Source organism: Eublepharis macularius, chromosome 8, assembly GCF_028583425.1.
Source record: "Eublepharis macularius isolate TG4126 chromosome 8, MPM_Emac_v1.0, whole genome shotgun sequence".
NCBI lineage: Eukaryota > Metazoa > Chordata > Lepidosauria > Squamata > Eublepharidae > Eublepharis > Eublepharis macularius.
In genome coordinates, this window is record NC_072797.1 from 113850437 (window position 1) to 113864406 (window position 13970).

At 42.9% G+C, this 13970-nt stretch overlaps 1 protein-coding gene across 1 annotated transcript in view; it reads left to right on the forward strand.

The window, feature by feature from the left end:
• The window catches only part of FOCAD (focadhesin), a 183450-nt gene that overhangs the window by 160711 nt on the left and 8769 nt on the right, over positions 1-13970 (forward strand). The window contains exons 37-40 of the mRNA XM_054987115.1: positions 2739-2854; positions 3492-3752; positions 7083-7172; positions 13116-13293. Of these exons, the coding sequence (XP_054843090.1) occupies positions 2739-2854; positions 3492-3752; positions 7083-7172; positions 13116-13293 (645 nt within the window). The remainder of the gene's footprint in view (positions 1-2738; positions 2855-3491; positions 3753-7082; positions 7173-13115; positions 13294-13970) is intronic.

Here is a 13970-nt window from a genome sequence, read left to right on the forward strand (position 1 = left end):
AACATCTTCCCCAAGAATGCACGCTACACACTTTGGACATAGAGCTCTGCTTTTTTATTTACACAGAATACAAAACATACATAAAGACACCCACAAAAGTAGGGCCACTTCATCTCAAACTATCTCTAGATGAACAATCTCAGTGATTAGGTCAGCTTACCGTGAGGCCAACATCCATTGCCCAATCCCTCTACGGGCACATTTCACCAGGGCACAAGCCTCATCAGCAGGGCTTCTTTTCTGGGAAAAGAGGTGGTGGAACTCAGTGGTGGAACTCAAGACCGCACAATGATGTCACTTTGGGTCAGCTGGAACAAGGGGGGAGTTTTTTAAAGTTTAAATTGCCCTCTGCGAAAATGGTCACATGGCCGGTGGCCCCGCCCCCTGATCTCCAGACAGAGGGGAGTTTAGATTGCCCTCCATGCTGCCGAGCAGCACGGAGGGCAATCTAAACTCCCCTTTGTCTGGAGATCAGGGGGCGGGGCCACCAGCCATGTGACCATTTTTAAGAGGTGCCGGAACTCTGTTCCACTGCGTTCCTGTTGAAAAAAAGCCCTGCTCATCAGCAATGCTCTTAGGCAAGATTCCAGTCCATGACATATGTAGAGTGGCAACATGGTCTTCACCTTCGTGAAGCATTACTGCATCAATGTGGATTTCAGGAGTGAGATGGCTGTGGGGGAAGCACTGCAGTATTGCAATCATTATTTTGTTGGCCAGCCCCTACACTCCTCCAGGTACGTGATGTTGCTAATCTCCCATGTTGGACTGCACAGAAGGCTCAATGATGAAAACAGGTTGCACTTACCTGTAACTGTTGTTCATCGAGAGATCTTCTGTGCAGGCACACGTCCCTCTCCCTCCTTTTCCCGCTGTGGGCTGCTCACTCTCATATACCGCTTCTCCATGGGGGTGAGGGGAAGACTGAGGGAGGAGCGCTTTCCCCTCTCTGGCCACGTGATGGTTTAAGGTGCAAAAGCTCCGTCACAAGATAAGGGGAGGGGGAGCGTTTCAATCGCTTCAGAAAGCTCTAGAAATCTTTAGATCTTCATCTGTGCAGCAGGCCTGCACGGCAGAAGATCTCTTGATGAACAAGAGTCCAAATTGACTGGGTATGGTGACCCACTTAAAAAAGAGAAAAAAACCCAGATACGGCACAAATAAATAAAACTGCAAAAGCCGTGACGAGGCACAGTACAGACATCAGGGCTCGTATTGGACAAGCTGAATGAGGTATAATGGAGGATTGACTATACAGAGGTCTGGTTTTTCCCCCAAAGTCCTCTCCCTGATCTCAGGTTTGAGGCACTGACAGAGGTGACCAGTTCACATACTTTAGTAGCTACACACACCGTTCTCCCATCTCTGCTAACTCTTGTCTGATCAGGTGTTTTGATCTAGGTATGAATAAATGACCAGGTGCTTGGGCAAGAATATTTGGTTACAGTCTGAGATCTTTAAAGAGGAAAAAAAGATCTTTACTGACTAACATACATCTTTATTTTCTAGGAGTACAGACGTGCAAGAAAAGAGTATCAGAACATTAGCAGAAGTATTATAGAAACTAATAAAAAGAGAACAAAACCGTGATGCTCATTAGGTTGTACAAGTCATTGGTTTAATCTTGACCTTTCCTTCCAAGGAATAGGCATAAACAAAGCTGGAACTCCATAACAGAGACTGTTTGTGGCAGACTTCACTACATTCTTTAGAACTGCTTTTAATTAACTTTGTGTTTATGTTCACTGGCAGTCCTAAACTGTGTTTTTAAACTTTGCCTTTATTCATTTTATTGTTGTTATTTTATTTATATTGTAAGCTGCCTTGAGTTCCTGCAAGGTAGAAAGGTAACTAATAAATGTTTGAAATAAATTAAAAAGGAGTGGCTTACACGAGTAAGCTAAATCTTTTAACTCTTTTTATTCCAGCTGGGAGGGTTTCTCTTTGGCCTCCTGATCTGGGGGTTGAGTCCCCAGGTCCTTTGTCTTTACGGCCCTAGAACAGGATAGGGGAGGGGAGCAGGGCTTTTTTTCAGCTGGAATGTGGTGGAACGGAGTTCCGGAACCTGTTGAAAATGGTCACATGGCCGGTGGCCCCGCCCCCTGATCTCCAGACAGAGGGGAGCTTAGATTGCCCTCCGCGCCACAGCACGGAGGGCAATCTAAACTCCCCTCTGTCTGGAGATCAGGGGGCAGGGCCACCGGCCATGTGACCATTTTCTCCTATGGCAACCCACTGAGTTCCACCTCCTCTTTTCCCAGAAAAAAAGCCCTGGAGGGGAGTAATCTGTCTTCCTAGCAGATGGACACACTGTAATCACTGTCAGGCCTATTTGTCTCCATCAAGGGAGGTCACCTCCTCTCCGCCTGAAATCTGAAGATTGTATTGTATGGTTCCTTGGCTAGAGAGTGATTTATCTGGGGATCGGTTCTCAGGCCATTTTGCATTTCCTCATCACCACAGGGACAACCTGGTTGATGGTCAAGAAATTACACTTGGGAAGACCTGAACAGTTTCTTCCTTAACTTCATTCTGTGCCAAGCTTTTCAGCCAAAGGGGTACAGTCACAATAAAGTCTTCATTGGTACTTCGGATTTAAAATTGAATTGGATTTTCCACTTCATTGTCCAAGACTGGTGTCCACTTTCAGTTTAGTACCGGAAGTTCAGGCTATGTATGAATGTTGTGATCTTTTCCTCCATGTATAAGTTCCGTCTTTACTTTGTTTACTTTTTTAGGTGAAGAGATACAGCAGCTGTGTGTTCAAATAGCTGTGACCCAGGCCCAGTCATCTCAGAATGCGGCGACGCTTTTGGGGATGTGGGTAGCGCCGCCTCTAGTATACAGTCTAAGTGTACGTGCCACCACTCCGAGGCTTATAAAACCTAGTGCTTTCTATCTGTCTGTCTTTTTGCCTTGTCTTGGTACAGCTATAGTTTGTTTACAGATTGCAAAAGGAAAAATCTGAAAAATCTGCAGAATGTTCAGCTACAAGGAGGGGATATTCCTCCTCCTCCACCACCACCACCCTTTTCAATCATTGTTTCTTCTTCAGGGGATTTGTATTTATTTAGATATTTTAACCCCACTTTTCTCTCTAATGGGGGTCCAAAACAGCTTACAGAATCCTCCTCCCTTCCTCTCTTTTATCTGCCCAACAAGAACCCTGCGGTGCAGGGTGACTGGCCCAAGGCCTACTGTGTCAGAGTTGGGATTTTCAACCTGGGTATCGCAGAGCCTAGTTCAGCTCTCTGACCACTAGGCTGTGTCGGCTGTCCACCAGACTTCACAGGTCTATGTGGACTGGACATTGATCCAACTTTTGTGACACGATTCTGAAGCAAGATTTTGGAATTTTCAAAAAAATGTATAGGCCCAGAAGTGCCTCAAGAAGTGCCAACATCCTTTCAAAGGAAGTGTGCGCGTTTCTGGGTTTGTGGGTGGGTATGTGTATGTTTAAGGGCTCCTAACAGCCTCTGTTTCCTATCCAGATGCAAACCAAAAAATTCCTTTTTACATCGTTGCCGCTGTGGATGAAATATGTTGCGGAAGATAAGCTTCAGGCTTTCACAGAAGTGTTTATGGTGCAGCACTTTGAATCAAAGAACTACCCAGAAAACCTAGAGCACTGCTGGAGTATTTTACTGGGGCTCAGCCAAGCCGTGAAACTTCCCAGCCCTGCCCAGTGCAGCTGGAGCTTTCTCTGCAGGGCTGTTGAGAGAATATTTGAGTGTTTGCCAAATGAGATTCGGGTAAGGAAAGTAAATATTTAGAGAATTTGCACACTATTGGAAAAGGGCTCCTTTGGGGAGGATAAGCGAGGTTGGGATTTAGGAGGGGTAGAGGAGGGGTAGTATTGTGCCTGAAATACACAGATAAACCACTGATTGCAAAGTTTAGAATCGGGCATCCTATCAAGATTTCGTGAGTTAACTGTGTTCTTTCCCAATTTCTTATTCTTTTTGAAAAAACCTATGACTAATTTTAAATCAGCTCAAGAAAGGGAATTACTTCTTGGACGATGACACAGTTGAAATAAACAACAAAGCCTTGTTTTTGTAGCAGCAGCGAGGCACCCTTGCCATTGGCTCTAGTAACGAAAACATACCCATAGGTAAAGTCACAGTGGCAGCTGAAGCAAAGAGGCTTGGCGCCTTCTTTCTGCGTGCCTTCATCCCTTGCAGCGGCGGCCTTCTGCTGGAGACCCAGTGCCTCCAGAGCTGGGTACTTTTAGGCTTTCTCTTCAGCACTGGTCTTCTGGGAGCAGAAGTGCCTAAGGCTGGAAGAATGTGCTTCAGAGCGGAAGACTGCATTTCCAACAGATCCAAGCCAGAGCAAATAGGGAGAAAACATTTGGGTTCATTTTTTAAAATTCGTTTTGGACCCCATGTGACAAAGACGTCAGTCAGTCATTTATTATTACAGCCAAAGCCAGTAAAACAAACAAATCTGCGATAAAAAAAGTTATTACATCAGGGGATAACAATAAGATCAGAGCATTAGTGATGGAAGAATTGATGAAATAAAAACCGTGAAGATAAAAGAGAGTTAAGAAAAAATTGCAAAAGCAATTATACCACATTTTCAGCTAAAAGGAGTCTGTTTCCTAATGGTTAAAGAACAAAATCTGGCCACAGCATAAGTCACTGAGCTCTGAGTGTCTTCTAAAAGGAAATTACGCAAGATTTCTGGTCTAAAGTCGAGATAGGACTGCAAGGGGTTAAATTTAGACAAGAGAAGCAGTATAAGACAAGCCTTTTCCTCTCGATATAGTTTGCAAAATAAGAGGACATGAGTGACCGATTCCACCATGTTGGTCATGCTTGGGCATAAGCGTTCATGCATTGGCACACGAGCAAATTTACCCTGCAATATGGCAGAAGGAAGTGCCTCAAATCGGGCTCTAGAGAATGCCCGTCTGTAAGGCTCATGAGTGATGCTGGAAAAGTAAGGAGCAGCAGTAAAACGGGGGCTGGATTTTAGACATTTGAAGTTCTTGGGCAGCAGAGCTTCTTCATTTTGTAATTCAATATCAAGAAGTCTCTACGTTTTGGAAGTTCTTGCCATTTGTAGGCTTCCATGAAAGAGATCTTCTGGGTCTAAACCAATCTGTTTAATCTTATTAAGAGTTTGTGTAGACCAAATGGGATAGGGGTCCAAGGCCAGAAGGAAGGGTATTAGGCCCTTCAGCTTGTTGTGAATTTTTAGCCAGAGTGATATTGCTTGTTCCCAAACTTTTGTTTCTACTCTACTGGCCTCTTGCCCGAGTATTACATTGGAAGTGCATTTAGGTACACCAAATAGGGATCTAAGAAATTTAGATTGGATGACAAAGACGTTTAGAAGGCCAAAGAGCTTTAGAAATTGTGTGCTAATTACCTAATACTTACTGTGTCTTATTTCGTGAATCTGTTTTATTCTCCATTAAGCGTTCAAGGTACCATACAGCAGCATTAATACAGTGAGAATAAAGTACAGATTTATTACTGAAATCAGTAAAAACAACAAATGCAACATAGAATAAAAGATAAGCAAGATAAAATGAATTTTGTTGAAGAATTCAAGCAACTCCCTAAAGTCGCTACAGAGACTTGCGTTTATGGTGGAACATACTAATTGATATAGAGAAGGAGGGTGATTGGGCCATTGCCCAAATATGTTTGTTCTGTCAAGTGTGTATCTGAATACAATTTGGGGTGCAGGCTGGAAGGAATGCACTTTGGTTTAATTTTTATTTTTGAAATTCAGTTTCACAGTAGTGCAGTGGTAGACTGCGTCAGACTCCCATAGCCTTAGACCAGTGTTTTTGTAAGAGCTTGATACTTGTGGCACAGGTGGGTTTAGCCAAATATCTTCCTTGCAGCTGCATAATAAGCCAGTTTATGGTGCCGGTCCCATGTCTCACCCACGTCTTTGGCTAAAGTTTTCTGGTGATGTTCCTGGGATTCCACCATACTTGATAGTTGTTCCTGGTCTGCATCCAGGAATTGCTCCATCAGGATGACATTTCTGCCTTTATATTAGTGAGGAAATAGAGTACACACCCAATATAGTGGCTATATTTTTAAAGACATGCTTCAGTTCATCTCATAATGCAAGTGCCACCCCCACAACATGCCGTTTGGGAATCTACACCCAGGGCTTTTTTTCTGGGAAAAGAGGTGGTGGAAAAGAGGTGGTGGGTTGCCCTCAGAAAAAATGGTCACATGGCTGGTGGCCCTGCCCCCTGATCTCCAGACAGAGGGGAGTTTAGATCACCAGGTCAATCTAAACTCCCCTCTGTCTGGAGATCAGGGGGCGGGGCCACCAGCCATGTGACCATTTTCATGAGTTTCCGGAACTCCGTTCCCCCATGTTCCAGCTGAAAAAAAAGCCCTGTCTACACCAATATTCTTTCTATTATCTGACTATATAATAGTATAAGGAACAGATAAACTGCGCTGATTTCTAACTCTTCCATTTCTCTGTTGTTTTGGGAAGATGTAGTCATGAATTTACCAAATTCTATTTTTTTTTGTTTGCCTCATCACACATTAATAATACTAACAGAAAGAGCCAGATTAAATTTGACAGAGCAACCACATGTATATATTCACATCTTCCTTGTTGACATATCATGATTCAGAGAGGGCATAGGTGAAGGGAACTATCCCCCTTTCTGCGTTCCATTGCTTCAGATTATTTTCTTCCCATCTCAGCTCAAGCTCCTTTCACCAGCATGTTCTTTTTCATGAAAAAAAAAATCTGCCTTGAGCCAAGAAGAAAGGTGGGTGGAAATATTTTAATTAATCAATTAAATAAATGCACCTGCTTTATAAAATAAATTCATAGATCTGCTCCTGTCATATTTTGTTTGGCCTTAAAATGCTTCTGCTAATGCATCATTGGGAAGAGAGCTGGCTGTTATTTCTGGTGCCCTGTAATAGAACATGGATTGCCGGTGATGTAGTGGTTGGAGCACAATAACCTGTCGATGTTAAAGCTTAACAATTTTGAAAGAACAGTTGTTATTTTCTTGATGTAATAACACTGTTAGCTTTGCTTGGTTAAAGCGTACAATCCTTTTTCTCCCTTCTGTTCAGTCGAGTGAAGTAAAGATGTATATAGAGGCAGCAAAATGCCTGTCGGAAATGGCAGATACAGAGATTGACCGAATTTCCCAGGTCTCAAAGGTAATTACATTCTATCTATCTAGATCTGCAAGATAAAAATCCCTTCCCTGCATATCTTGGCCTCTGCTTTCTGTAGACATGAATAGGAACTTGCCTAGATGTTTTCCCTTCTGAGAGTAATAGTGGAGCAGGGAGGTGATTTGTGCTGGAGAAATTGTATGGCTGGTGTTATTATTTACTATTAGTACATTTATTTCCTGAATCTCCAGAGAGGAGATCCTGAGGCAGCTTAAGCAATTGATCAACAATTAAAATTACCAGCAATCAAATTATAAAAACTACTCAGACCAGCAACCATGTTTCATTTAGATTTATTCATCTTGAAACGGTTGCATTTCTCTTGTCTCCTAAGACTCAAGGCAGCTTATATTTGCCATGCCAGGTTGCCATAAGACAACGGTAGCTGAAACTATGCCATCATAAAATCATGTCACCTAGTTAAACCACATCGAAAGCTGCCTACTATAACCATTATAAAGTAACCCAAACAAGCACGAGACAGAAAATAACAGCTAAACAGCTAAACCCTGACAAAATCAAACAAACAGGTGATTAAGTAGTTATAAAGAGGCAAAATGTACCCTGAGGCTGTAGGAGCCCCTTCAGCTGTTGGGACAAAGACCGTAAAGGTCAGTCTCTGGGAATTACAAAAGTTTGATTAAGAAGGGGGTTAAGCAGGGGTGCATTTTAGCCCCCCATTTGTTTAATCTTTTTAAAAATGATCTTGCCCCTTTTTTGTCACTGGTTGATGGTCACAGTCCTAGACTTGGCTCCGTTTCTATCCCTTTGTTATTATATGCGGATGATGCAGTTCTTCTGTCTTCTTCCCGTGTTGGATTGAATCGTTTAGTGAACCGTTGCCTTGAATACTGTGTGACCAACAGACTGGAGTTAAACTATGAAAAATCTAAGGTGTTGGTTCTCCCCAATTCCCGGAAACGGCATAACTGGATTGTCAATGGTAATAGACTTGAACAAGTTAAGCACTTTAAATACCTGGGTGTCATGAGTCAGCCCCAGCCTCGACTGGCCACCTTACCTATTGCTTCAGAGTCCTCCTCAGAAGATGAGCAGGAAGGGCCAGAAGGGTCTTCTCTAGAGCCAGAAGCCCCTGCAGAAGCTGTTGGAGAGGAAGAGCAGTCAGAAACCACTGCTGCTGTTCCAGGGGGAATTCAGCAAGAACAGCCTGGAGCTTCTGCAGAGACTGTCAGGGATGAGGAACAGCCAGAAACCTCCACAGAGGCTGTAAGAGAGGGCAAAAGCGAAACCTGAGCACCTGGGGCCAGCTGAAAGGAGGAAACATAGAGATAAGTCAGCTCTGTTGGATAGGCGAAGGAGTGCCCGTTTACAGGCGCAACACCGAACTGAATTGTTAGAGAGAGAGGCAACAGCTGTTCCTCATTAGGACAGCATAAAAGGAAGACGCCGAGGAAACCAAGCGTGGAAGCAACTCAGCTCGCCACTCCCTGCTACTAGAGCTCTACGCCTGGACGCTCTTGCCTTGCCTTGTGCCCTGCCCTGCTGCTGGATTGGATTTTGACCCCGGCCTGCTTTCTGACTACTCTTCTGCCTGCTCCTCTCTCTGACTGACGTATTGGCTCTGACACCTGACCTGACTTCTGGACTACTGACCTCCTGCCTGTTGTGTTCCGCCCTGCAGTACCAGTGAGCCTCCTGCCTGCTGTGCCCAGCCCTGTGCGCGACACTGGGTGTCTATTTCCAATCTAATACTACGTGGACCTTCCACCGTAGGATGGTATCAATACAGCCAAAGTTAATGCTGCACAACAACGACATAGTTTCATACCTAAAGTTAATGCTGCAGCAATATCCCACTTTTATTTTTCTGATCGAGGTAACCAATACGTGCCTGCTGCTCTTAAAGCCTTCAATGCTAACATTGGAGCTCCGTTATTATACGCGGCCCCGCTCTGGATTGATGCTATTGACAATTCAGTGGAACGTGTTCAGTCTAACTTTCTGCGTAAGATCATGGGGGTTCCTATGTGTGTTCCATATGCTGCCTTATGCTTAGAGTGCGGTCAAAATTTGTTGGCCACCAAGGCATGGCTTCACACTATTAAATATTGGTTGAAACTCCATTTTAATTCTGATCTCCCCAGTTATACGTACCATTTATTATTGGAATTTGCCAACTCTAGTTGGTCAGCCTGTATTGAAGGTAAAATAAGTTCCTTCAACTTATCTATAAAATCTTTATCACTGCTATCTGAGTCTGAGAACTTCTCAAAAATAAAATACAGTCTTTTGGGATTAGAGTTACAAACTCACTCTCTATAGTTCTGCTAATAGAACTTGTTCTCCCCTAAACTTGGGGATTTTCCCTAATGTAAGTTTCCCAGCAGTATACCTTTACCAACTCCTGGCTCCCAATTTACATAGAGCCTTTTCTCTGGCCAGATTTAATGTTCTTCCTTCAGCCATTTTATCTGGCAAATTTCATGGGATTTCTTATTATAGCAGGTGTTGTCCTTGTTTGATGGACTGTGTTGAAACTGTTTCCCATGTTCTTCTCCAGTGCCCTTTTTATCTGGTGCCACGCCAGGATCTTCTACATCCTATATTAGCCCAACTTTCAGAGTTTTCTGATGATTTTAAGGTTCAGTTCCTGCTTGACAACCCAGATGGGGAAATAACTGAAATAGTAACTAAGTTTCTCTACAGTGCCATGGCTATACTCCATGACAAGTAATATTCTGTACTGGTTTTGCTGCACTGCTGCCCTGCTCCTATCTGTATTCTAATCTCATTTTGTATGGAGTCTCTGTATTTAAAAAAATTATATTTTATATATGCCAATAAAGGCTTGCTTGACTATGACTATGAAAAGTTTGATTACCTTGATTACTTGCTGCTGGGGTGTGTGAAAGAAAATGCAAAGTCTCTCCTGGAACTGCACAAAAGGGGTAGTTTGCTAATGAATGCACCGGAGCTGAGTTGATGAGTTTAGATATGAGAAAATAGAAGTTCCCAGAGATGTAAATTAACTTATGGATGCTGATGGGTTGCTCCCAAGTTTGGGGGTAGGAAATGTAATTACAGGAAGAGGGCATTGGAATGGGCTAATGGGGTGACACAACACAGCCCGCTATTGTCATGGTCTCAAGCCAGTTGCTGAGGGAATAGTTAATCCAATCACCTTGGTCCTTTGCATTTGCATGCACATTCCAGGCATACCTGAATCTCTTGGGCTGGGTCCAGCAACATTCTGCCTAGCCAGCTTGGAATTTCCCCTGATGCAGACCATGCTACATTAATCCGGGGGCCCTGTGACCTTTTCTATCATAGACCTGTATTAAAGGTATATCAAATATGGTGAAGGTCAGGGCCGACCGCTTACACAGCAACACATTTGCCTCTCTCTCCTGCTGGCATGCTACCCTATTGCAAAAGGTCACATAGGTAGTATGGTACAGCCTCTGCCCTGTCACCTCCTTTTAGGTGGCACAAGCAAAACATTTGTCTATTTAGCCTGCAGCTGCACCGTCTTGTGTTTAAAGCAAACTGGCTCTGTTCCACCCCCACCCCATGCTTTACAGTGGTTGCCTTCTCTGGACAGGCAGGCACAGCGCTGGAGTAGAGCACAGAATGAAGAACAAGCCTCCAGGGCTTACTGGGGGACAGCCTTGATTGGTGGAATAATCTAATTTTGTTTGTATTGTCGAAGGCTTTCACGGCCGGAGAACGATGGTTGTTGTGGGTTTTCCGGGCTGTATTGCCGTGGTCTTGGCATTGTAGTTCCTGACGTTTCGCCAGCAGCTGTGGCTGGCATCTTCAGAGGTGTAGCACCAAAAGACAGAGATCTCTCAGTGTCACAGTGTGGAAAAGAGAAGAGATGTAGGTCATTTGTATCTACTCAGGAGGGGTGGGGTTGAGCAGCTCAACCCCACCCCTCCTGAGTAGATACAAATGACCTACATCTCTTCTCTTTTCCACACTGTGACACTGAGAGATCTCTGTCTTTTGGTGCTACACCTCTGAAGATGCCAGCCACAGCTGCTGGCGAAACGTCAGGAACTACAATGCCAAGACCACGGCAATACAGCCCGGAAAACCCACAACAACTAATTTTGTTTATTAAAAAAAAGATTGTGAGAAGAATCTTCTTTGGCAAGCTGTTTAGAAGGTGGTCATGTCAGTTAAATTATATATTGAGTGATCCTGTCCCCTTACTGTTCCTCTCGATTCCCTTCCCTATTTCATTAACTGTGAAACACAGGGAGCAAGGTACCAGAATAATGTTTGTTTCTGAAGACTTCCAGAGTGTACCAAATATTGTTATTTTTAGCAATTAGATTAGTCACATTAGAAATTATGTGGGATTCAATCTGGGTCTTGATTCCTTAATTATGAAAGGCACATCCCTCGCGCCTGGGGAGCTAATGGCATTCTCAATTATTCCTGTCTTGATCAACATCTTCAAAGTAGACATTAGTTTTTTTAACAGTTACCTAAAGCCAAGATAATCATACACCACTTAAATGGAACTTGTAATGAGCAAATATCACCATTATAAGAACACCATAGAAAACTATTACAAGAACACCATAGAACACCATTATAAGAACACCATAGTATTAATTTACTCTTGTAAATTAACCTAAGATATGAAGTGTTCAAGGGTAAAGTGATAAAGCAATACTAAGTAATTTCTCTGAGCAAGTATTAAATTGTATTGCCAACAAAATGTAAGACTATTTTCATTAGGTTTCAATGTATTCAAGGAACTAAGTCTTAGACCCCCACAGTCTTTGAGAATAGATCTTGCACAATGGGCCAGGTTTCTCTATTGTAAAGTCAATATTTTGAGTTAATCAATGGCTTTTAATGCTGAAAACCCAAATGTGTACAAGCTCTTTATCTCTGGATTGTAGCAATTGTTTTAAAATGCACTGAAATCTTTTTGTGTAAATATCAGCTCTTATTTCTCTTCACATCACACAAGTCTTTTATTTCCATAATTTACCAAGGCTCCTGAGTCCTGACATTTTAACCAAGTTATGGGCATATCAGTCTCTTAAATGACAGTCTATGTTGAACCTTCTATTATGAGCCCAACTACAGGGCTCATTTGTACTTAGAAATTCTGCAAGTGGCATGCACACCCCACATTGGGGGGGGGGTGTTCTCATGTTGCCCATTTATGCTGATCTCATATGAAACCATTGCATTCCTACTCATCCACCACAATCATGTTGCTAATTCTATCAATTTCCTTTTTGAGAATGGAGGTCATGCTTCTGACTTTTGATGATCCAGGCTCCTTCACAATGCCATGGAGGTGTCTTAAGGACTCCATGTTCTTCTTACCACATCAAGATTCTTGTTGTGTAGAGAAATGAGCACAGTTGCCTATGAGCATTATTTCTTCAAGTTCACAATTCTAGAAGTATGTGTGAATGTGCTGGAAATGCCTTCCTAGTTTCTGCAATTTGTTGTTTATCAAGAGAATGCATTTCTCCTTCCCTCTCCAAAGTGATTTCTCTTTGCCCTCTCCTTACCTGAATTATTTTATACAGTTCCCTTATATCCATTGTTAACAACCCAAACTATAGTATGATCTTTGGAGGGAACCACTGTTTGCATTAACTGTGGTTTGCACCACTACACATGTAATGTAAAACCATAATTAATACCAAAATGTGCAGCAAAGGGGAAGGTATTGATCAAAAGAGGGCATGGTAGGCAATGTGTATTCATAATGCTGGCTCCTGATTTTTCAACCCAGGTTATACATAGCCAACTTTACAGTTGTCCAGGGTGAGTATGAAGCTCGGGCAACATGAGATAAATCAAAATGAAACATCATCAGCAATCACAAGCTCTGTTCTAGACACAGCACTCTTGTTTCATAGGATAAGTTTCATACATAAAGAGAACCCATCTCCCCCTTTTCAATCCACTTTATGGTTTATTTTGCAGAACAATTTGGAAAAGGTCATTTTTGTCAAAGTTTATTTAATTTCTCAAGGCCGATTTCCTTTGCTGAAATGGAATGAAGTGATTAGTATTGCAGCTGGTTGCCAACAGAAAGAAACAGTTTTATGGATGCTACTGCACAGCTTCTACCAGGCACGAATTGTGAGCCATGAAAACACGGGTAAGTCAGGAACAGCAATATGAGGTTCAGTGGTCTACAAAATGTCTCCTAGCTGTCTCTTTTGCTTGTTAGTAAAACCTCTTTTTATTTAATGTGCATCCATAGTTCTTCTGTGAGGTACCTGCCGGAGTCTGCTTTGTACTCATTCTCCCTACCTCCATTTTTGAAACACCAGCAGACAGCAGGAACAGTTTGTTTTTTACTAGTGGGGGAGTGCGTTTTGATTTGTGGGTCACCAGTTGTGCAGGTCTTCTTTGTGTCTGCGTATATCCCATTTCAGTCTCCCCAGCTGTTTGGATGCAAATGTGAAACCGTGCGCTGCTATTTAACATTTGCATTATGGCATCCATTACGATATGATTTCAGCAGTTATTCTGAATGTCTTTACTATATCAGTTAGGATCAAAATTCAGAATGAAAGGAAAATTTGCAAACTCTGTTGCATAGCAGCGCTTTCTGTCGCTAGTCATGCCCTTTTAAAAAACCCAGTTTTATGAAAAAGGGAGAATGTGGACATTCTAAGTGCTCTCAGTTCAAAAGAACGGACCTGGAAGCTCCCTCTCATAGGCTCTGCAGGGGCAAGAGACATCCTGCACAAATACCCACACTTTAAAGAGGAGACCTCTGCTGCTGTACGAGCCCATTCCTGGTTCATCAGTGGCTATGAACACTGCGGG